The sequence below is a fragment of the Geotrypetes seraphini genome, chromosome 10 (genome assembly GCF_902459505.1).
Source record: "Geotrypetes seraphini chromosome 10, aGeoSer1.1, whole genome shotgun sequence".
Classification (NCBI taxonomy): Eukaryota; Metazoa; Chordata; class Amphibia; order Gymnophiona; family Dermophiidae; genus Geotrypetes; species Geotrypetes seraphini.
The window spans coordinates 55,289,192-55,313,635 of NC_047093.1; the positions used below are offsets into that span (position 1 = coordinate 55,289,192).

General features: G+C 41.9%; 2 protein-coding genes across 7 annotated transcripts in view; one reads left to right on the forward strand and one right to left on the reverse strand.

Annotated features, from left to right (window-relative positions):
* TTF1 (transcription termination factor 1) overlaps positions 1–6,606 on the reverse strand; it is a 59,022-nt gene extending 52,416 nt beyond the window's left edge. For 2 of the 5 annotated variants that reach the window (XM_033960479.1, XM_033960483.1), the window contains exons 1-2: positions 6,450–6,596; positions 3,347–4,350 (exon numbers count right to left, since the gene is read on the reverse strand). In XM_033960479.1, coding sequence (XP_033816370.1) covers positions 3,347–4,338 — 992 coding nt within the window. In that variant the 5' untranslated portion in view covers positions 4,339–4,350; positions 6,450–6,596. Of the gene's footprint in view, positions 1–3,346; positions 4,351–6,003; positions 6,383–6,449 lie in introns of those variants that run through there. The other 3 variants (XM_033960482.1, XM_033960481.1, XM_033960480.1) reach the window with 3 other exon arrangements.
* Positions 6,584–24,444, forward strand: part of CFAP77 (cilia and flagella associated protein 77) — a 224,600-nt gene continuing 206,739 nt past the window's right edge. Inside the window, exons 1-2 of one of the 2 annotated variants that reach the window (XM_033960486.1) lie at positions 6,665–6,779; positions 15,582–15,778. In XM_033960486.1, the coding sequence (XP_033816377.1) occupies positions 15,716–15,778 (63 nt within the window). In that variant the 5' untranslated portion in view covers positions 6,665–6,779; positions 15,582–15,715. Of the gene's footprint in view, positions 6,780–15,581; positions 15,779–24,444 lie in introns of both variants that reach the window. The other variant, XM_033960485.1, reaches the window with a different exon arrangement.

Consider the following 24,444-nt stretch of genomic DNA (forward strand, 5'->3'; position numbering starts at 1 on the left):
GTTGACAGAAACTCCTCTCACCAGCGCTGAAAAACAACGGCCTTCGGTCTGACACAGCACACACCTGCATAGCCCATAGACTGACTTCTACCTCTGTCTGATTACTTTTTAAAAAATAAATTTATGGAGAAGCTGCAAAGTCCTGCCCTCACCCAGAGGGCGAGGGAATAGAGGCAGAGGCTGGCAACACCAAGTATGCACTCCAAAAGGTCAACACAAGAGGAACTCAACTGGGAGCCAGTTGATCAATTGGAGCAGGAGTGGCCTACCAGATCCCAGAGCTGAAAGCCATGACCATCCACCTGCTTGGAGATAGAAAATACTGGACGAGTTGTGAGTGGAACACGTCCTATGTCATGCATCTCTTCTTATGTGTTCTATCTCCACCTGCTGGGTGATGGACATAACCATCCCACTGGTCTGGAATAGTGGGAAGTATGCTATGGAAAGCCTTACTCACTGTGACGTGCTCTGAAGGTGCTGCAGCCTGCCTCAGCTCTAAGTAGCTGGATCTGGGAGAAGAATCACTGCCTCAGTCAGTCCTCCAAATGTAGAGATCATTGGGCTACCAGTCAGACCAAAGTCGGAATGATATTCAACCCCCACGGAACCACACATGTGAAGGGGGGGGGCTTAGCAGGGCTCTTCAGGGTGCCAGCTAACAGCCTGTATTCAAGCCCCTGTGATTCAGTACATGAGCTAAGCTACTAGAGATATGGACCCTGATCTCCACAAAGTTTTCAGCAAGCTGGCCAAACAGATCCCCAAGGGATTAACTTGACGGCTGCAGATCCAGGTCTATTACTTCTCCATACAGGCAGAACTTACCCCTGCACTGGGGAGCTCTGGAGTAGAAAAGACACAGTGACAAAATTCATCACTGTTCCTGTCCCTGCAAATAACCGCAGGAAACAATCCCGTGTCATTCTTTAGTGTCTATCTCAACCTCAGTCCTTTTATACCAGCATTCTTCAATGCAAGGCTCGAGGGTCAGTGGTTGTGCCCATTCATACTCTGATTATTCCCTCTCTCCTTAAAGAATGATATAGGGATGGTTTCCCGCGGAGATGGGAACAGTGCTGAATTTTGTCACTGTGTCATTATCTAGTGCACCTAAATCTACAAAACCGCAAAAAACAAACAAAAAAACACTGAAAATAAATATAGAGCAAATCAGAATGACACCTTCTGGCTCATGTTCAGAAGAAAAAACTGAAGGGGGCAGCGGAACCCTCTGGAGGAGGAGAAATTGAAAACCTGGATTCCTTCTGCATGGCTCGCGAGCATGAGAATACCCTACTGTCCAGAATGACACATCTATTGCACTAGAATTACGATTTCTTTGTTTTAGAGTTATTGGTACCTTCAAATATACATTATATACCCCGAAATGCAGTGAGCACTAATGCTAAACTTCAGACAGAATCCTTATTGCTGTTTGTCCTGGATAGCATATGAGCTTAAGCATCAGGATCAATCTATCTTCTTCTTCTATTATATATATAAAATCGGAGGTATGTATGTGTGTATGTATGTGTGTGTGTGTGTATGTGCTGCGATCACGCAAAAACGGCTTGACCGATTTGAACAAAACTTGGTATGCAGATCCCTCACTACCTGGGATGATATGTTCTGGGGGTCTCGCGGCCCACCTGCACATGTGGGCGGAGCTACAAACAGAAAATCAGATTTCACCCATTCATGTCAATGGAAAAAATGTAAAAAGCTGCCAACGCAAAAACGGCTTGCCCGATTTTAACGAAACTTGGTATGCTGATCCCTCACTACCTGGGGTGATATGTTCTGGGGGTCTCGCGGCCCACCTGCACACGTGGGCGGAGCTACAAACAGAAAATCAGATTTCACCCATTCATGTCAATGGAAAAAATGTAAAAAGCTGCCATTCTCACAGTAATTCAAAAACGGCTTGACCGATTTGAACGAAACTTGGTATGCAGATCCCTCACTACCTGGGGTGATATGTTCTGGGGGTCTCGCGGCCCACCTGCACACGTGGGCGGAGCTACAAACAGAAAATCAGATTTCACCCATTCATGTCAATGGAAAAAATGTAAAAAGCTGCCATTCTCACAGTAATTCCAACTACCTGGGGTGATATGTTCTGGGGGTCTCGCGGCCCACCTGCACACGTGGGCGGAGCTACAAACAGCACATCAGATTTCACCCATTCATGTCAAAGGAAAAAATGTAAAAAACTGCCATTCTCACAGTAATTCAAAAACGGCTTGACCGATTTGAACGAAACTTGGTATGCAGATCCCTCACTACCTGGGGTGATATGTTCTGGGGGTCTCGCGGCCCACCTGCACACGTGGGCAAAGCTACAAACAGAAAATCAGCTTTCACTCATTCATGTCAATGGAAAGGATGTAAAAAGCTGCCATTCTCACAGTAATTCCAACTATAAAACACTTTCTATGACACTATAACCACTAGGGACATCGTTTCTATTCTACCACGGACACCATACATATAGAGTTTGTATGTTCTAACTTTGTTTGTAACTGTTTCCTTCATGCACCCCAGTTCATAATGTTATTACATTACATGAGTACTCACATATGCTGAACTAGGAACACAGGTTCCATTCTGAACCGTGAAAAAACTGCATGGAGTTTCTTTTCAACCTGAGTTTCCACATATTGAGTTGTTTAAATCAATACTGAAACTTTTGGATGCCACTTATTCCAACAGATCTTCCTTTTCAGTTTAAGAGATTGCAAATTCCAGTGAGACTTGCATTCTCTATCACAATCAACAAATCACAGGGACAGACTATTACATACTGTGGAGTGGATTTAGGATCCCCCTGTTTTTCCCATGGACAACTCTATGTTGCTTGCTCAAGGGTGGGTTCACCCAAGAATTTATATGTTCTTGCTCCTGGAGGTGAAACTAAAATTGTTGTTTATAATCAAGTTTTGTGTTAGTTGTATTGTATTCATTTTGTCAAATATTTCACATTATTATTTGAATATTGTACTTTTTATAAAGCTGTTAAATAATAATTTCATTCACCACTATAAAGTATCTTTATTTGAATCCATTTACAGTGTTATAGCTATAATTAAATACCCGTGCAACGCCGGGTCATCAGCTAGTAATCTTTAAACTTTAGTTTATTCAAACTTTGATATTTGCCTAAAGGGATAACAGCAGGCAGACTCTTATTATTTGAGAAGTGGGTTTTATATAATACAATACTGTATCTCTCTTTATACAATCCTGCATTGTTAGCACTGAAGCCCAGCACCTCCCTATATTGCCCTGCATTATTAGCCAAAGAAAACCATAGAAACATTATTCTGTGTAGCCTTACACTTACTTCCTCTTCTTTTTGAGCTTTTTTGCCAAGCTGCAAGACAATGATTCCCCCTCATTTTCACTGTTCAGGATCTCAACATTTGGGCAAGAAGGTTCCACAATCTCCTCTTTCACTTTGTCTTCAGAGGATCTTATTCTATTCTTCATTTTCTTTTTCTTCTTCTTCTTCTTACGATGCTCCTCAATGACATGTTCTGTATTCCATTCTTCCACCTCATCTTGCTCTGCTGTTATGGTTTTCTGTTTCTTTTCTATAAAAAAATGAGCAGTATCACAGGTAATAAAATGGTTCACCAAGCCCTCTTCCTTATACAGTCTTGCAGCAGGCTCACTGTCTTCCTCCTGCAGATCAGAGCTGTGCTTTCTTTTCTTCTTCTTCTTCTTATGATGCTCCTCCATGACATTTTCTGTATTCCATTCTTCCACCTCATCTTGCTCTGCTGTTATGGTTTTCTGTTTCTTTATTATAAAAGAATGAGCAGTATCACAGGTAATAAAATGGTCCCCCAAGCCCTTTTCCTTATACAGTCTTGCAGCAGGCTCACTGTCTTCCTCCTGCAGATCAGAGCTGTGCTTTCTTTTCTTCTTACGATACTGCTCCATGACATTTTCTGTATTCCATTCTTCCACCTCATCTTGCTCTGCTGTTATGGTTTTCTGTTTCTTTACTATAAAAGAATGAGCAGTACCACCCTCTTCCTTATACAGTCTTGCAGCAGGCTCACTGTCTTCCTCCAGCAGATCAGAGCTCTGCTTTCTTTTCTTTCCTCTTTCTTTGGTTTCAAACTCTTTAGAGTTTTTTTTTGTGCGTTTGTTTTTCTTCCTCTTCACTTTATGACCCTCATTAATCTCTGAAGGCAGAGCTTCTGATATCTTGGCAAAAGAAAGACCTTCATTCTCATCATATTTTTGGTTTGTTTGACTCTTGTGTTTTCTCTTTCTCTTCAAACTATTATGAGTGGCTGTACATTTAAAGTTTAAATCATCTTCCATTCTTTTATCCCCCTATGGAAAAAGCACAAGATTATGATCAGAGAGCTGTAACAAAATGATGGCAGATAACCTAAGGGTCTCTAGATATCTCAGATATTCTTATTTTGTCCTCCCTCCCCCCAAACCAAGATGCCATTTTGGGGATCCACCACCTTTTCTATGAAAAAAACTGTCTTCTAAAGTTACTCCCGAGTCTATCATCATTAACCTCATATCATGTCCCCTTGTCCTAGAATTTCCTATCTTCTTTTACAATACTAGTTTCTGATGCACATCCTATGCCATTTTGCTATGCTTTCATTGGATCACCGTCTATCTTTTCAGCGGTTCAGCCTAAATATTCCTACTCCTACTACTAGATATTTCTATTGTGCTACTAGGTGTACCTAATATTCTATAGATACACAAAGGAGTCTCTTCTCCGTGGAGTTTACAATCTGTTTGAGACAGAAGTTGAGATCAAACCAGTCATCTATATACAATGACTATCACCTTTTTTTCTATTAATCATGCTTGTGCTGAAGCAACCCTAACATTCCTCTGGCTCTACTGTTTTGTTGCACTTTTTGACTACCTTGAAACCTTAAAAATAAAACCCACCCTGAAGCTGATCCCATCAATATCTCACTCCTCAAAGTAATTCCCTTCATTGGTACACATCAGTATCTCACTCCTGTTAACCTGAAAAGTCAGTAATGTGAAGATATCCAATAATACTGATGTAAGCTTTTATTAGTATGCCATGGCAAAGAAGAGGAAACACAGAAAAATACCCTGTGGTATAGTCTAATTACATAGGATCCAGGACTGATTTATATGGGTTTAAAACAAGAAAAGGAGTTGACAAGGCTGTTTTCACAAATTAAATTATGACATTCCAATGGAAGCTATTTATTTCTCACTTATACTGTATGCCTGTCTGCATGCAAAAACTCCTTCTCAAGTATGCTGGATGCAGGTGCGACAACAATTTGCATTTTCACTTACTCCAGCCTTCAACTCAACACATGGAACAGGAACAGTCTCCCAGAAGTGGTGGAGACAGAGATTGTGTCTAAATTCAAGAAGGTGTAGGATAAGCACGTGGGATCTCTTAGGGCTAGATTCACTAAGCAAACCAATCGTGTACCGATTGGTTTGCGAGCCCATTGCGACCCGATTCACTAACCTTTGTCCTGATCATCCTCTGATCCACGCATGCAAATGAGGGGAATAGGCATGCAAAGCAGGAAGGACACGATTCACTACACTTTCCGACTGGCTGGCTGATCAAAAAACAAGCTAAAACCCTGCTCTCTGTCCCAATTCTCCTGCTCTGGCCGCCCTGCTCTCTGCCCCGACTCTCCTGCCCTTCCCCGCAGTGCAAGCCCGTGGTTTTAACCCGCTGGCTTAAAGCGTGTTAAAACCACGGGCTTGCAAAAAAACAAAAAACCCAGCTAAAACGTGTCGGCAGATGGAGGCGTTCCTCCGATCATCCCCATTTGAATATTACTGGTTGAAGAATCCATCAGACCTGCCCGGATTGGACACGGATCGGTCACTATCGGGCAGGTTAGTGAATCTAGCCTTTAGAGAAAGGAAGAGATAATGGTTACTGCGGATGGGCCATTTGGCCTCTATGTACCATCATGGTTCTAAGAAAATCAAAAGTAATGAAGAGCATACCTTTTTTTGTAATATTAGGTTCTGAATGTTTATATCCTTGGAATTAATGATGATTTATATCCTGGACAGAGATATACCATAGAGTGAGGTTTTTCTCATTGGTCCGGAATATAAATCTAGAACGATTTTAGTGTACAACTGCTTTGCAAATAAAAAGCAGCATAAAATATTTCTTTTCTTTGGAACTTCTGAAAGGAAAGACCGAGTGGAGGTAATTGTAGACTAAAGGCTGGAAATGCTCGCCACACAGTGACTATAGGTGTGCATAGACTTCAAAGGACGTCCATTTGACCAGAGATACTTAGGCACTCGCATTCGAACACCAGAGGACCGGTCTCCCTTCCGCATGGTCCACCATCTCTCCTCGACACGATCTAACATGTCCCCCCACCCTCCTCCCAGTCCAAGATCCAGCACCTTTCTGTGAAAAAACCCTCGCCACCTACCGTCAAACTGATTATCGCTCACCACCAATCGCGCAGATTTTCTTCAGTGACCATCCTCCTCTGACATATCTTTCCCATACCGGAAACAAAATCTACATTAGAGGAAGGCACACGGAAGTAATTCTTGCGGCGTTCTCGTGCGGAAGCTCACAATAACAACTGCACGGACCAGTAGTGATCTAAATGCGCATGCGTGCAGCGACTTTTTATGTGCAACTAGCTCGCTGCACATGGAGGTTATAACACCCAGGTCCTGCTGCCTGATTAATGAAGCCAGGATTCCGAAAACGTGCTATTTTGGGCAAGTCGCTTAAAACTTCGTTGCCCCAGGTACAAAATATCTAAAATATGTAACCATACAGAAATGGGGTATATCAAGTCCCATCTCTCTTTATCGTTTACACAGTGCGAGTTAATCAAAAGTTAAGTATTAAATAATGCACAGGGAACGGCGCCGTTGCTGATAATACATAAGTTGTTTTTCGTTATAAATTTGCTATGGTTCTATAAATGGTTTTATGCATACAATACATGCATAGGCTTGGAGGCAGAGTTAAGGGCAGACTAGGGGCATAGATACGGTAATAGAGCATAACATTTTGAATATAAAGCCAACTAAATAAAAGGTCTACCTAAAATGCACGTATCATGACAAAGTTATTACTTATATGGATTAAATTAGTTCAATAAAAAGTTATCGCTTTATTCTTTTTGTTTGTTTTTATTTATTAACATGTTTCCATGCTCTAAAATAGCACCACTTTGACCATGTGTACTAATTGTAGCAATTTAAATGAATGGAACCTGTGACATAGCAAAGGTGAGAGGCGCCTGGGGCGATGGCATCCCTCCCCATTTTTTGCCTCCCCCCCTCATGCATGTGCACCCCTTTCCTACCTCGTACTTTTAACTTCCTCGGCACAAGCAGCATCACTAACTTGCTGCCCGCGTCGACTCTCCCTCTGATGTCAGCTCCTAGGTGTGGGACCTGAAAGTTACATCAGAGTGAGAGCTGATGCTGGTGCAAGCAACGGGTTGGAGTTGCTGCTCGTGTCAGCAAAGAGATAGAGGTACGTTGGTGGGGAACTGAAAGCACATGTGTGGCGGTGGGGGGGGGGGGAGGAATGAGAAGGAGTGGGGAGTAGAGAGGAGGCAGGGTGCTGGTGCTCTCACCACGACGAAACCCAGGGCAGACCATCCACGCCCTTACTATGCCACTGAATGGAACCACTGACTATGAACATAAAGATAAGAGCTAGTGATATAGGAAGGCATAATTTATAAAATAGATTTCTATATTTGATGTAGTGAAAAATGCAGTTAATTAGAGTGAATACCAGTTTATGGTTCATAGTAAACAGTCTTCAGGGAGAATTATATTGAACCCTTACATGTACAAAATACATTAGAGCAGGGGTGCCCACACTTTTTGGGCTTGCGAGCTACTTTTAAAATGACCAAGTCAAAATGATCTACCAACAATAAAATTAAAAAAAACAACACAAAGCACACTGTACTCTGAGAAAATATTAATTATCATTCCTATTCCGGGATTTTTTCTATGCACTGTCACCTCAGTAACAACTATACAAAAATAAACAAATACCCCCTTCCTTTTTACTAAACCACAATAGCAGTTTTTAGTGCAGGGAGCTGCGCTGAATGCCCAGCGCTGCTCTTGACACTCATAGGCTCCCTGCGCTTAAAAACGCTATTGCAGTTTAGTAATAGGGGATCATAGTGTAAAATATAGACAGCAGATATAAATTCAGACACATTTTGATCACTAAATTTAAAATAAAATCATTTTTCCTACCTTTGTTGTCTGGTGATTTCACAGTCTCTGGTTGCACTTTCTTCTTCTGACTGTGCATCCAATCTTTCTTCCCTTCTTTCAGCCTTTATGCTTCCTCTCCTCCAGACCTCATTCCCTCCCCCAACTTTTTCTTCCTCTCTCCCTGCCCTTTCTTTCTCCCTGCCTTCCTTTCTTTTTTTCTCTCTTCATGCCCCCTTTCTTTTTTTCTGTTTCCCTTCTTTCCTTTTGTCTCCCTGCCTGCCCCCTTTCTTTCTCCCTGCCCTCCCCCAAGCCACTGCTGCTGCCATCGGGGAACAGGCCCCCCAAGCCGCCACCGCCGTCAGATAACAGGCTCCAAAGCCGACGCCACCCCAAGCTCTCCCTGCTTCCCTGCGTCAGGCCGACCAGCATTCCTCTCCCCGACGTCAATTCTACCATCGGAGAGGAAGTTCCGGCCCAGCCAGGCAGCGATTGGCTGGCCAGAACTTCCTCTCCGACGGCAGAATTGACGTTGGGGAGAGGAAGGCTGATCGGCCCGGTAGATCGCCAAGGCAAAGTGAGTCTATCACGGAGTCCGGGATGGGCTCCGCGATCGACTCACTTTGCCTTGGCAATCTACCGGTCGATTGCGATTGACCTATTGGGCACCCCTGCATTAGAGACTCTGCCAAAGACCCATTTACAAAGTATATACAAGTATGCTGAAAAGTTCTCAGCTCAATCAACCAACTTCCTAAATTCTGAGCATTATTTTGTCACTGTAGCTGAAAAGAGTGTTATTTTATTTCATTGATTGCCAATTTGCAGAAATGAAATTCTGTGTTTTTACATTGTTTCAGATCATTGATTGAACCATATCCATGTCATTCTCTTCTTGGTTGGACTGAGAACTTTTCAACATCCCCCATATTGTTCCCAATTAATATTTACAAATTAATAAAGGATCTTTGCTTATTTGGAAATATTAATTGGGTAGAATATATTTTGTAAATGGGTCTCTGCCAGAGCCTCTAATCTATTTCAATAACAGAAAAAATAAATGAAATAATTACTTCTGAAGGTGATGGGTTCTGGTTGGAATGGAGATTACTTGGGGGACAGGTTAAAATTTTGTCGCTATGCAACTCTCTAGTCTGAAGGTGGGATGTGGAGTTTGAGAATGGGAGAGAGATGCTGGATTGGGATTTGGGTTCGAGAGAGAAAGATACCAAATCAGGAGGAGGAAGGGGAGTGTTGTGTGTGAATTGCTGTCTGTTTCTTCTAGTTTGCCTTTCACTACACTAGGAGGCCAATGCTCAAAGCAGGTTGTTTAGCTCAGAGTACAAAACCCCATAGAACCACTGAGCACTGATTGGCTAGTCTGTGCTGTAATCACACAACGGTGCCATATAGAGAATCATGCCTCTGAGAAAGATAGGCGCTAGAAATGTAGGCCAAGGTTTTCCAGGCCTACCTTTCTGACACCTATCTTTGTCGTGAATCGCGCTTAGGTAGGTGCTTTAGGCCTGATTTAGGTGCTAGTGGGTGCCTTGAAACTCAAAAACGTAATTTAAATAGCATTTTTTACTGAGCTGGGGTGCCGATTAGAGAATCTAGGCCTTTGTGCACATGTGCCTCGAAACTCAGTTAAAAACGTCGTTTAAACAGCATTTTATACTGAGCTGGGGTGCCGATTAGAGAATCTGGGCCTTTGTGCACATGTGCTAGGCACTATCTTCCCCCTGCTTTTAGTTTATCACCAATTAACCACGCGTATCATTTGCATGGAATTCTGTGGTTTGTACTTTATCTTCTTTATTTGAAACCATAATGTGTGTGAAGAAATTTTTTAAAAAATTACAAAGACTAGGAGACATGATGAAGTTACAGGGGAAAACTATTTTTTTAAAAAATTAGATATTTATTGAAATTTTCAATATGTTACAAGAAACTAACATTCTTGCTAAGGAAATACAGCAGGAATAAATGTTAAACATCACATTTTTTATAAAAGAATATAAAAAATAAAATTCTCGCTTCCTTAGATCACAAAAATCAAAGGGGAGTAAAGGCAGGTATCATTAAGAAGTTAAACACAAAGGAAAAAGAAGTAATCAATGAAAGGCTATAACATATTCTGCATTTATATTAAATTTCCGCTAAACAACAGCAATTTTCTTTAGCTCCAGAAATGATCTTAGCTGCTCCGGCTGAAAGAAAATATATTTAACATGAGCAAATTTTACTATGCACTTACAAGTGTATGTCAGTAAAAAAGACACCTCAAGGGCCTTGGTCTCCTGTCTCGAGGACAAAAATTGTTTCCTTTTTTCCTGGGTAACCTTAGTTACCTGAGTAACCCATATCTTTTTACCATAAAACAGTTCTTTTGATAAGCGGAAATAAAATTTCATAAAGGAATCCAAGTCCTGTTGGAAAATAAATGAAATCAGAAGTGTCACTCTCAATTAAGAGTCAGAAATAGACTCTTCTAAAATAGCAGATATGTTATTAACATCCAATTTCGGTGTATCTGGATTAACTCCCTCCAATGTTTCACAAGCTCTAGTGGTTTGTGGAAGATAATATATTTTATTTAATATAGGAATATGGTCCGATGAATATTTTAATACTTCCACCAAATATCTCTTAAACATCTCATATGCAGAAATCCCGGGTACTTTGGGGAAGTTCAAAATTCTGGCATTGAGTCTGCGGTTAAAATTCTCAATGTTTTCTATTTTCCTTTGAAGCATAGTATTATCTTTAATCGCAGCTACTTTAAAGGCTTGAACTTCTGATTGCACATTTACTATAGAGTTTTTCATTTCTGTGTTAGAATGTCCCAAGGCTCTTGAAATGTCATTGATTTTACCAGCCAAAGTTTTTACCTCCTCTGATGTCTTCGAAGCAGCCTCTGATGTTTTAACTGCAGCTTTATCCAACTTCTGAAGCATTTGCTAAATTGCTGCTAAAGTCACCTCGTTGGAGGGGTTTCTATCACCAATGTTGGTTCCCATTGGCAGAAGCTCATCTGTCCGGCTGCTTCCTCTTCAGGAACTCCAGGCGCAACCTCGGCAACACTGTTAGCTCCCGCCTCCAGAGCGTTTGAATCCGCCAGACAAGGAGGTGGTTCCATTTGCAGTGGCGAAAGGGAGATTTCATGCCCCTGTGAGATAAGGCCTTCTTTACCTTTTCCCAGCATGAGACTAGTTTCGCCAGTCTTAATGCAGATACCAGGCAATAATTGCTCAATCGTCTGCTGTCAAATAGGTGGTATCGGCGTCGAGGAAGAAGACACCTTAACCAAACCTTTTCGTTTATGCGGCATAACTGCTCCTAGGAAACAAATGGTGACATCCACGAGAGCTCGATCTCAGTGCTCGGTCAATGCCGCCATCTTGGACACTCCCGTCCAGGGAAATACTTTTAAAACCAACAGGAGGAAATATTTTTGCACTCAGAATAGTTAAGCTCTGGAACACATTGCCAGAGGATGTGGTAATAGAGGTTAATGTAGCTAGTTTTAAAAAAGGTTTAGAAACATAGAAAGATGACGGCAGAAAAGGGCTATAGCCCATCAAGTCTGCCCACTCTACGGACCCACCCCAATAATTCTGAATGCTAATGACCCAGTTCCTTAACTCGACCTTCATAGGGATCCCATGTAGATGTCCCATTTATTCTTAAAATCAAGCACGCTGGAGGCCTTGGCCACCTGCACTGGAAGCTTGTTCCAGTGATCTACCACTCTTTCCGTGAAGAAATACTTCCTGGTGTCACTATTAAATTTCCCCCCTTTGAGTTTGAGCGGATGCCCTCTTGTGGCCGAGGGTCCTTTGAGAAAGAAGATGTCATCTTCCACCTCAACACGTCCTGTGATGTATTTAAATGTCTCAATCATGTCCCCCCTCTCCCTGCATTCTTCTAGAATGTAGAGCTGCAATTTGTTCAGTTTCTCTTCGTACGAGAGACCCTTGAGCCCCGAGATCATCCTAGTGGCCATCCGATGAACCGACTCGACTCTAAGCACATCTTTACGGTAATGTGACCTCCAGAATTGCACACAGTATTCCAGATGAGGTCTCACCAAGGTTCTGTACAGTGGCATTATGACTTCGGGTTTCCGGCTGACGAAACTTCTATTGATACATCCCATCATTTGCCTTGCCTTGGATGAGGCCTTCTCTACTTGATTGGCAGCCTTCATGTCTGCACTGATGATTACTCCCAAATCTCGTTCTACTGAAGTCCTAGCTAATGTTTCTCCATTTAAGGTGTAAGTTCTGCATGGATTTCCGCTACCGAGGTGCATGACCTTACATTTCTTAGCGTTGAAGCCCAGCTGCCATGTCGAGGACCAGCTTTCCAACATAAGAAGGTCTTGTGTCATACTATCCTGCAAATTGCTTTCACTTACTATATTGCATAGTTTGGTGTCATCGGCGAATAATGTTACTTTATCCTGAAGCCCTCGGGTCAAGTCCCTTATGAATATGTTAAAAAGGAATGGACCCAGGACTGAGCCCTGTGGCACTCCGCTGGTCACCTCCGATGTCTCAGAGAGGGTGCCGTTGACCACCACCCTCTGAAGTCTACCACTCAGCCAATCATTGACCCATGCAGTTAGTGTCTCACCTAACCCCATCGATTTCATCTTGTTTAATAGCCCGCGGTGTGGGACGCTGTCAAAAGCCTTGCTGAAATCCAATGTCCAGAGAATCTCCCGAGTCTAGCTTTCCTGTTACCCAATCAAAGAAGCTGATGAGATTGGATTGGCATGACCTATCCTTAGTGAATCCATGTTGACTGGGATCCTTTAGATTCCCCTCATCCAAGATCGTGTCTAATTTACGTTTAAGTAGTGTTTCCATGAGTTTACACACTATCGATGTGAGACTCACTGGTCTGTAATTTGCAGCCTCTGCTCTGCAACCCTTTTTGTGCAGAGGAACGACGTTGGATAATTTCCTGGAGGAAAAGTCCATAGTCTGCTATTGAGACAGACATGGGGAAGCCACTGATTGCCTTGGGATTGGTAGCTTGAAATGCACTACTATTTGGGTTTTTGCTAGGTACATGTAACCTGGATTGGCCACCATGAAGATGGGCTACTGAACTAGATCAGTGGTTCCCAACCCTTTCCTGGAGGCCCACCAGCCAGTCAGGTTTTCAGGATAGCCCTAATGCATATGCATGAGAGAAATTTGCATATAATGGAGGTGACTGGCATGCAAATCTGCCCCATGCATATTCATTAGGGCTATTCTGAAAACCTGACTTGCTGGTGGTCCTCCAGGACAGGATTGGGAACCACTGGACTAGATGAACCACTGGTCTGACCCAGTAAGGCTATTATATTCTAAGTAACCGGAGTGTGATCCGAGTAAATATGGTAGAAGTAACCAGCCTGACCCTGAAATAAACCCAAGGGAAGGTGGAATCATCAGATTATCCACATAATTATAACCTGTTTTCTTTCTTGTCCCTTTTCATCTTTTATTTCAAGAGGTTATGACTGGCATCAAAGTGGGGATATACTCCTTGGGCCCTTAGTTCTATTTGGTCTGTTTTCCCCCTCCAAAAGGTTTTCAGAGAGGGGTCTTTTTTGTTAACATAAGAATAGCCTTACCTGGGTCAGACCAATGGTCCATCAAGCCCAGTAGCCTGTTCTCATGGTGGTCAGCCCAGGCCCCGAGTTCCTGGCCAAAACCCAAGGAGTAGTAACATTCTATTCTACTGATCCAGGGCAAGAAGTGGCTTCCCCTATTTCTTTCTCAATAACAGGAAATTGTCCAATCTTTTCTTAAAACCAGCTATGCTGTCTGCTCTTACCACAACCTCTGACAATGCATTCCAGAACTTAACTATTCTCTGGGGAAATTGCTTGACCTACCCACCATCTCATTTGCCAATGATTCTACCTGGTTTGACAGTACCACCCCCTTTCCCTTATCTTTCCTTCTGGTGGACTTTGGCTTACTACTCTTTCCCAGTGGGCCTATAATGTCAGAGTTTGAGAAGGGAAATATCTCCCCTAATTGGAGGGTCTTGGTTTCTTTCCTCAAATAATCTTTTGCTTCAGTAGAGTCCCCAGCGATTCTGGCCATTAATACTTCTTGCATTCCCTTCTGAATGGCAGTTTTCCACTATCACAATTCTCAAGTTCTGGGACTTCCCTTCTCCCATTATCCTGATAGTAAATTTATTTTCCAGCTTCACATCCCCGTGAACACAGTAGATGTAAACCAGGCCACCGTAAAAACCTTCTTCATCCCCTACTCTCAGCCTCTGGGCCAAAGCGCAGCGGCTGCTCACAGCCAGTCCCAGCCTGTCACTTCTGACACAGAGGAAAGGCCCTGCCAGGGCTGACCACGAGCAGCCTGTTTTGAGGCTGCCTTTTGCTGACCGCTGCGCTTTGCCACTTCGGGGCTTGAGGGATGGAGAGAGGAGGGCTTTGCAGCTCAGGACCACTACTGCGCTGGGGGGGAGGGGAATCGAGAGTGTGTTAGACAAGGTTTCTAACACACTCTCAATTAACCAAAAAAAACCCCAGTTATCCGGTATCCACCAGTCCCCGTGAGTGCTGAATAACTCAGATTCTACTGTAATATGATGGGAATGAGGTGGAGATGGAGACCAAATTATGTCCCTATGCAGACTTCTAATCTACATGCACAGTCTCCATTATTTGCATATCTAGCATATTAATTACCAGGTAGGTAGAGCCTGAATCCCCAGACTGTTTGTGGCTCTGATAGACTAGAAAAAAAAATACAAATGCCCTAACATATTGTATGATCTAATCAGCATGAAACGAATGAAAACCTGAAAGCAAATTAAAGTGTAATCACTTTTTTTTTGTATTCTTTTTCATAAATTCTTATGAGTTTTCTTCTTAAGGACATGTCCATTCAGGTACAATGGGTATGTTCCTGTTCTCAAGGGGCTTACATTCTTAGCGTGCAGCAGAGGCCAAGGAGAGTGGACTGAATTGTCTAAAATCACGTGGAGCATCAGAGAGATTTGGACTGGACTTCCCAAACACTCAATCCACTGTTTTTTAACCAATTAGGTTTAGGGCATTTATGAAAGAATGCAAAAAAAAGCGATTCCACTTTAATTTACTTTCAGGCTTTTTTTCATTTCACAAGCAGAAGCCTCAGGACTTCCTGTTACCATCGTTACCATGGAGACAGGCAGCTCCATTCTCTCCAGGGCACACAAACAGTCTTTAAACATAGCCTTTCTGTCCAGTCAGTAAAGTGCAGTTGAGAAAGAGCTTCATCTTAGGGGCACCAAGAGTGGAGGGGGGGGGGCGTAACTCCTAATTCTTTCACACTCTTTTCTTTGTTTAGAAACATGCACACCCCTAGGCAATAAAGCTGGACTTGTTCTGCTGGTCGCTAGGACAACAAACGGTTGTGCGTGGCCTTGCTAGCTTGGGCTAGAAAACAATTCTTTATCTCCTGCCAACCAGACCCCTGAGGCCATGGAGAACGAGAGGCTAGGACTGGTGAGAGATTCTATGCATGACAACCAAATTCTACAAAAGGTAAGTAGGGCCTGGAATAGAGGAGTAATTCAGAGGTTAGGGCAGATAATTAAATACTATTGCAGCTCCTTGTGATCTTGGGCAAGTCCCTGATCTCTCCACTGCATAAGGTAAAGCTCAGATTGTGAGCTCTCTAGGTATTTCCATAGCTTTTGGACTTGAAGGCAATATATATATATATATACAAAATTTAAAAACAACAAAAATAATGTCATCTAGGAGAAAGTAGTATGCTTCTCGTGTTGGCCCACGTGACTGAAGTGGTACCCTTTTTTGGTTTGTTTTTAACTATTCTAGCAGTCTCAGGACAGAATAAGCAAAACTTGTCAATACATAGAATATATAGATAAATCATAAAAAATTTCCAATGATAGCTTTAAGGGGAAAAGGTGAGGTTGGGATGTAGATACCTGAGTGATGATTAGAAGGTATCCGTTAATAGAATTTATGGCTTAATGCCTTTATAATTCACTTATACTTTTTAGTATTGCCATCTTTTCCTCATGATGTGCTGATCTGAGGACGAGGGTTTTAGCTAAGAGGAGGTTCTAATTTATATTCTGTTTATATTCAATAAACATTATAGTAATATAGTAAATGACGGCAGATAAAGATCTGAATGGTCCATCCAGTCTTCCCAAACATACACTCTCGATAATTTAATGCTTTAATTTAAATTGTTCTTTTTCTTAGATATTTCTGGGCCAGAAACCCAGAGCTCTGCCCCGATACTGGAGTATCTGTCAAAGCTCACTCCAGCTCATCAAAACCATTCCAGCCCATCCTCAACTAAATGGCCATATACCATTCCTCTAACTTTTGCAGATCCTTTTTCATGTTTTCACTCCTCCTTAGTGTCTACTCCGTTACAAATCTTGGTATCGTCCGCAAAGAGGCAAACCTTTCCTTCTAACCCTTCAGCAATGTCTCTCACAAACATAATGAACAAGATCAGCCCCAGCACCAATCTTTGAGGGACTCCACTACTCACAATTCCTTCCTCTGAGCGAATTCCACTAATCACCACCCTCTGGCATCTGTCTGTCAACCAGTTTCTAATCCAGTTCACCACTTTGGTTCCTAATTTCAGCCTATCAAGTTTGTTCAAGAGCCTCCTATGAGGAACCGTGCCAAAGGCTTTACTGAAATCTAAGTAAATTACATCTAGCATATGTTCTTGGGCCAATTCTCTAGTCACCCAATCAAAAAATTCAATCAGATTTGTTTGGCACGATTTACCTTTAGTAAAACCATGTTGCCTTGGATCCTGTAATCCATTAGATTCTAGGAATTTCACTATCCTTTCTTTCAGCAACGCTTCCATTATTTTTCCAATAACCGAAGTGAGCCGCTTACCAGTCTGTATTTTCCCGTTTCATCTTTGCGACCACTTTTGTGATTTGGCACCACATAAGCTCTTCTCCAATCCCCAGGAACCACCCCCATCTCCAGAGACTTGTTGAACAAATCTTTAATAAGACCCGCCAGAACCTCTTTGAGCTCCCTCAATATCCTGGGATGATCCCATCCAGTCCCATCGATTTGTCCACTTTCAATTTTTCAAGTTGTTCATAAACACTTTTTCAATGAACAGTGCAGTATCCATTCTCATGTCTAACTTTGCCAGATAATCTCAGTCCTTCTCCAGGGGTTTTTTCCCATGAACACAGAACAGAAGTATTTGTTTAGCATGTTTGCTTTTTCCTTATCACTCTCCCCATATCGGTTCATAGCATCTTTTAGTCTCGCAATTCCATTTTTCATCTTCCTCTTTTCACTAATATATCTGAAAAAAATTTTGTCTCCCTTTTTTACATTTTTAGCCATTTGCTCTTCCGCTTGCACTTTCGCCAGTCGTATTGCTCTCTTGGCTTCTTTCAGTTTCAGCTGGTAGTCCTGTTTGTACACCTCTTCTTGAGATTTTTTTATATTTTACAAATGCCAACTCTTTTGCCTTTATTTTCTCCGCCATTAGTTTAGAGAACCATATCGGTTTCCTTTTTCTCTTGTTTTTATTTATTTTCTTCACATTGAGCATCACTGGCTATGTTAGACCTGGATATTATGTACAAGGCCAAGCAAAGACACCAGCATGGAAGATCCAGGTCTGACTTGACTGCTGCTGGCCACCAAACTTTATTTGGGTCCCGGCCAGGATTCATATAATCAGTTTCTTGCCCTCCCCTGGCAATTAAATCAGTCAGCTTTGTGCCGGTGTCGGGGTCTCTCTTCAGGCACGTTCTGCCTACTCTAATGTAACTTCCTTAGTTCTGTGTAGGTGAGACGCACTTAAAGAGAGGCCACCTCTGCCCTCCAGATTGAGGGGCTTGGGCACCACAGTCCTGTAAAGCCAGCCCTGGGGATAGGGACGGGAACACGAAAGGAAGATGTTGGACATGACAGAAAGGGTGCAGAGAGAAGAAAGATGGTAGACATGAAGGGGGAAAAATATCAGATAGACATGAGTCCCAGCAAGAGACAGATGAAAACAAAACAACAACAAAAAAAAACAGAAGAGCTACTGGGACCAAAATAAATGGAAAAATTAATTGTTCAAACAACAAAGGTAAAATAAATAATATTTTGAATTTCATATTAAATGGAATATGACAGTTTTTGAAAATATCTCTCTCTAATATTTTGCAATCAGATGTAGCCAGACCTGTCATTTTGGGTGGGCCTTCCAAAATTTCTCCTTTCCTTTGCATCTCTCTTCCTCTCCTCCACCCCCCAGACCTGGCATTCTCTCACCTCCCCCACACTGGTGGCCTAACAACTCCTCCTCTCTCTGAACCTCCCTCTCTGCTTTACCAAGCACTTTTGCTGGCATTGATGTACTTCCACTGCCTGCACTGGTCCCGCAGGCATCTGTCTGCTGTATTACCCCAGAGAGGAAACAGGAAGTGATGTCAGTGAGTGCAGGACACTCCTGGTGTCTCATCCTTCTCCCTTTTCTGGCATCTGCCCTCCTGATGTTTCTGGCATCTGCCCTCCTGATGTCCTTATCTCCCTCCTTATCTTGAAATTTATTCTCTGTGTCCACCCAGAGTTACACTACTGTTTGCAATTCTGTTTCTATTTCCCCTTTACTGTATATGCAGAATCCAATTTCTTATAGCTCTAATTCAGTGTTTTTGCTTTCATATAGGGTTACCAGATTTTTGTCCAGAGAAACCCAGACACATGGTCCTGCCCTGTTCTGCCTCTAGTCTTATGGTCCTACTCTGTTCTGCCTCCAGCCCCGCCCCATTCCACCTCTAGCCTTGCCTCCGCAAAGCCTTATCTTTGTTTTCTGAACTCTGGGTTGTGTCTGGAGGGTCTCCGAGCATCCGCAAATGCATGTGACATCATCCGTGCATGTTCAGAGGCCTTCCAGATGCGACCAGGAGGTCAGGGCTATTCAAAACTCGGACAAACTACCAGGTTTTGGAAAGTCTGTCCGGGCACTCAGACAGTCCTCTATAAAGAGGACATGTCTGGGTTTCCCCAGATGTCTGGTAACCCTACTTTCGTATCTCTATTACTGATGTATGGTTCTTTGTGTCATATTTGTTGAGGGTCTACCTGTATTTTGTGCTTGTGACCAAGGTGCAGTATTCTGCTAGTAAATAGTTTCTGTAGTAGTCTCTTTTTTCAATGTACGGTCTTTTGAATTTCTAGGGGCCTGTAATATTTGCAGTGCTGCTTTTTCATGTATAAGTTTGTTCCTCTTTGAGTTCTGGGAGTTAGTGCTGAGTGTGCACTTACATATGTTCATAGAAACCCCCCTCCCCCCCAGCAAACTGACATCAAAGCTTAAAACTTGGCTTTAAATACGCTCCACTAACCCTTTTACCTGTCCTCAGACCTGGTGGTAAATTTCTCACATTGTGCTGACTTTAAAATATTCTGTGTACTTCTCCGCATTGCAACGGAATAATAGCCTCATTATCATCCATTTTAATATGCTTTGTGCCAATGTCTATTATGCAAATTAACTTTTATGCTGAACCCTCTTTTGCATTGGGGATCCAGGCAAGTGCACATAGACCTCTCAGCAACCACATACTTCTGCCCACAATAGCTGTTTGCACTGGTCCCTCAATTTTCAATGCAAAAAAGGCAAATAGCAGCAGATATAGAAACTAACACAAGAGAGCAGCATCTGCCTTCAAATAACCATATCTGCTTCTGACAGAGAGTATGGTGGAAGGCTGTGTGCTAGGTCTGCTCTGCATTGCACATTTCTTCTTTTCAACTATCCTATCTGGCAATGGATTTCTTCTCTTTTTATGATATATCATCTGAAGTGTTTAATTTTATTTATTTATTTGATTTTTTAGCCCGTCATCCCAAAAGAGCCCAGAACGGGTTACAATGAATATATTGGTGCATTAAAATTATAAGTAAGATAGGTACTTAGAAATTCCCTTACTGTCCCGAAGGCTCACAATCTAACTAAAGTACCAGGAAAAATGACAATTAGAAGAGTAATAAAGAAAGAAAATAGAGATAGAGGAGAAAAATAAGAAAATAAACATTCTAATAAGATTACAATGATCTAAAGGAATTTGAAAGGTTAAAAAGAGGGGAGATAGGGATAGATGCAGAGGGAGAACCGTTGAAGCATTAGAATTCTGGGGAAATTTAAATGAAATTTGAATGATAAAATAAAACAAAACAAGTGGCAAAACAATGAGTGAGATTAAAAAAATATATCATAAACTAAAAAGAAGTGAAAATAAAATCAGAACAGTCAAAACTGAAGTCCAGCTTGAACGGGCCCCCGAGCCAACCGTTGGTCCGATGGCCGGATTGCAGCCCTCCTCCGTCGGCTCTCCCCTGCAGGAATGGGGGAGGAGCTAAGACAGTGTTGGGTGCCCCGCTGGAACCGGCCCCCGAGCCGACCGTTGGTCTAATGGCCGGACTGCAGCCCTCCTCCATCGGCTCTCCCCTGCAGGAATGGGGGAGGAGCGAAGACAGTGTCGGGTGCCCCGCTGGAACGGGCCCCCGAGCCGACCGTTGGTCCGATGGCTGGACTGCAGCCCTCCTCCGTTGGCTCTCTTCTGCATAAAGCTCATGAGGTGAAGAAACTCCTGCGCGCATTTTCCTCTCTGCGCAGTGCTAGAACTGCTTTATTAATGTTTTATTAATTTTTTAATACTCCCCCCAAGGGCAGTATTTTAAATTTTAATTAGTGAAGTAGAATGGAGGAGTAGCCTAGTGGTTAGTGCAGTGACCTGAGTACCTGGGGAACTGGGTTCAATTCCCACTGCAGCTCCTTGTGACTCTGGGCAAGTCACCTAGCCCTCCTATGTCCAAGGTACAAAATAAGTACCTGTATTTAATATGTAAACCACTTTGACTGTAACCACAGAAAATTCCAATCCCTAAACTTGAAGGGCTTTCCCCTACTGTCCAGCAACAGACTTTGGGTTCCTGCAATTCTTTCTGCACATACCACCTCCTAGATTATTGTACTTTTGGGGGTCCAGGTACCAGCCATTATTTGGTTACAAACAGTATTCCTCTACTCCTCCTAGCAATATGACTCAGAAAGGTACTGAACAAAACTAACTCCAGGAGTGAATCCTAAGATGCACCACTCATTACTTTCTGCAGAATTAATTCCATTTACTACTAAAATCTCTTGTCCATATCATTCTGTCAGATACTGATCCTGCACACCACACTGCTGAGTTTATTTATGAACTTCCTATGTAGGATAGTACCAAAAAACTTTTCTGAAATTCAATAACCATACAAACTATAATGTCTTTATCTAATTCTCTAGTAATCCAATCAAACAAATTAATCAATCGATATTGTTACAGCTTGACTCTGTCATAAGTCATTCTTGCACACAGATAATGCCAGAGAGAGAAAATGATTTTATCATTCTGGTGTAAACAATTTAGTAAGTTTCTAAGTTTATATACAATTTAATATATCGCTTAATAAATATCTAAGTGGTGTAAAGAAATAAATGAATGGAAACAAAACATCAAACACATGTGATGGGGAGGAGGGTGAAATACAATTAATGATAGGATAAAAGTAAATGAGGGCAAGTACAATAGGAGGAGTGTGCTTTTCATTTGAAATCCTAGGTTAAAATTGAGGGTATTATATATTGTAGGCAACTTTAAATAGAAATGTTTTTAAACTAGATTTAAATTTTATCTAAGGAGGATTCTTCCTGGAGATTTAATGGTAATGAGTTCCATAGAGTGGGTGCTGTCACTGAGAAGATCTTTTTGCGTGTGGTATCGTAAAATAAGTGTTATAAAGAGGGAATGAGATGTTGTAGATTTAAGAGATGTTGAGTACTAGATCTTAGTTTTCTAGAGGAGCAATAAGGAGTAATCAGCCTGTCCATGAATCCTGGGGAATGAAAGGTTTTTATTTTGAATGTAAAATTTTGTAATTGGCAACCAGTGGGATTTTATCAGAAGAGGAGTTTGACCTAAGGGCCACCGCGTGAGCGGACTGCTAGGTGCGATGGACCACTGGTCTGACCCAGCAGCGGCAATTCTTATGTTCTTATTAACAGCCATGTTTTGAATAATCTGAGGGTATCTGTTCTTTCTGATTTAATTGTTTATATAATGCATTACAGTAATCGAGTTGAGAGATTACTAAATAATGTAGTAGAATGATTTTGTTTTTAATTCTTTATTTATATTTTGAAAATTTATACATGCACTTATAACTTGTTCAAGAAAAACAGAGAGCATTACTAATCAAGACTAAATCTCTAATTAAGAGAGAAAAAATAATTAAAATCTTTACTCTTCCTTAGACCACCATAAAAACAAGGAAAAATTAAGGGGCAGTGTACAGGAAACTTAAAGGAGATAAAAAGAGGAAACAGATAATAGAGAAAAGGCATTAAACTGATATTGGTCCACCTATCATTTACAAGTTATACACTGGGGAATTTCTTAATATCAACCAAGACCCTCAAATGCTCTGGATCAAAGAAAACATATTTTACACCCAGGTATCTTATTATGCATTTTACGTGGGTATGCCAACAAATATGATGCTCCTAAAGCCCGAGTTTCCTCCTTCAGTGCCAAAAACTTCTTCCTTCTTTCTTGTGTAATTTACTTAGGGCTCCTTTTACTAAGGTGCGCTAGCATTTTTAGCATACGCAGCATTGCCGCACATGCTAACCCCGCACTACGTGCCAAGAACGAATGCCAGCTCAATGCTGGCATTAGCGTCTTGGCGCATGCACTAAAACCGCTAGCGCAGCTTAGTAAAAGTAGCCCTTAGTCAAATCCGAGTAAATCCAAATTTTTTGACCACAAAATTGAAAATGAGAATTTTGAAAAAATAGTCTCATAGTCTTGTTCAAAAACAAAGGATAACAAAAGTGTTGCTTGAACAGTTACTTCTGATAATGAATCTTCCAAAATAGATGATAAATCCTGAAAAACGGTATCTCTCTCCTGGGCCTGGAGCTCTTCAACCTGGGGTTCCTCCACAAATTTAGAAGAAACTGGTAAGAAGTATAACTTATTTAAAGGTGAAATTGCTGTTGAAGAAAATTTAAATACTTCTATAAGATATTTTTTAAAAAGATCCAAGGGAGATACTCCCACAGGCTTAAGAAAGTTCAGAACCCGAAGATTAAGGGCCTCTTCTATCAAAACTGCGCTTTCAGTTTTTAGCGCAGAGAGCCACGCTGAATGGCCTGCGTTGCTCCCAATGCTCATAGGAACTCTATGAGCATCGGGAGCAGCACGGGCCATTCAGCGCAGCTCACCGCGCTACAAACTGCTAGAACAGTTTGATAGAAGAGGCCCTAAGTCTTCTGTTAAAGTTCTCAGTTTTTTCAATTTTCTGGTACAAGATTTTATTATCTTTAATTATAGTTACTACATTGCCCTTAAGTTTTTTAATTTCCTTTATTGTTAGGTTGATATCTGAAATATATTCTTATTTTAAAGTCTCCAGTGACTGGGAAAGAAGATCAACTTTACTCACTATTGGAATGATATGGGGTCAGATTTTTCCCCATCCCCATGAGTTCTTTTCCTGTCCCTTCCCCGTTCCTGCAAGCTCTATCATCTGCATAAGTCTCAAACACTTTAAAATTGTAAGTGTTCAAGGCTTGTGTGTTTAAGGCAGAGCTTATAGTAATGGGACAGGGATAACGACAGAACTCGCGGGGACGGGGAAAAATTTGTCCCCGTGTCATTCTCTACTCACTATTAAAAATTTTCCAAGGAAGTGACGTCATTGGGTCGAATGGCTGCTTAAGCCCACGGCTCCTCTATAACAGGAGGGAATCTGCTAACATCTAACATCTGCTTCTACAAGTACCGTTTTCTCTCTTCTGTGGGCCCTCGTGATATGTGTGTATGTTCCAGATCCGATATGAGCAAAAAAGAAGTCTACTGATCTCAAAGAATTTGTTTACTCTGGAAGCAGAAGCAGTCAGGCCCACCATGAGGTTGGCAATATGGCATCTGCAGAAGCACTGAGCGTGGAGAGTGATGTGGAGGATTCAGATCTGCAGGCAGTGTCGGCTTTTCCTCAGTGTATAGAAGTTATACAGGACTGGTTCTGGGATCTTAAAGCAGATATTGGTGCCTTGAAGGAGGATTTTGCTTCACTACAAGTGGAACTGAAGGCCGATATAATGGGTTTGGGCTAGAGAATAGAGGAGGCAGAGC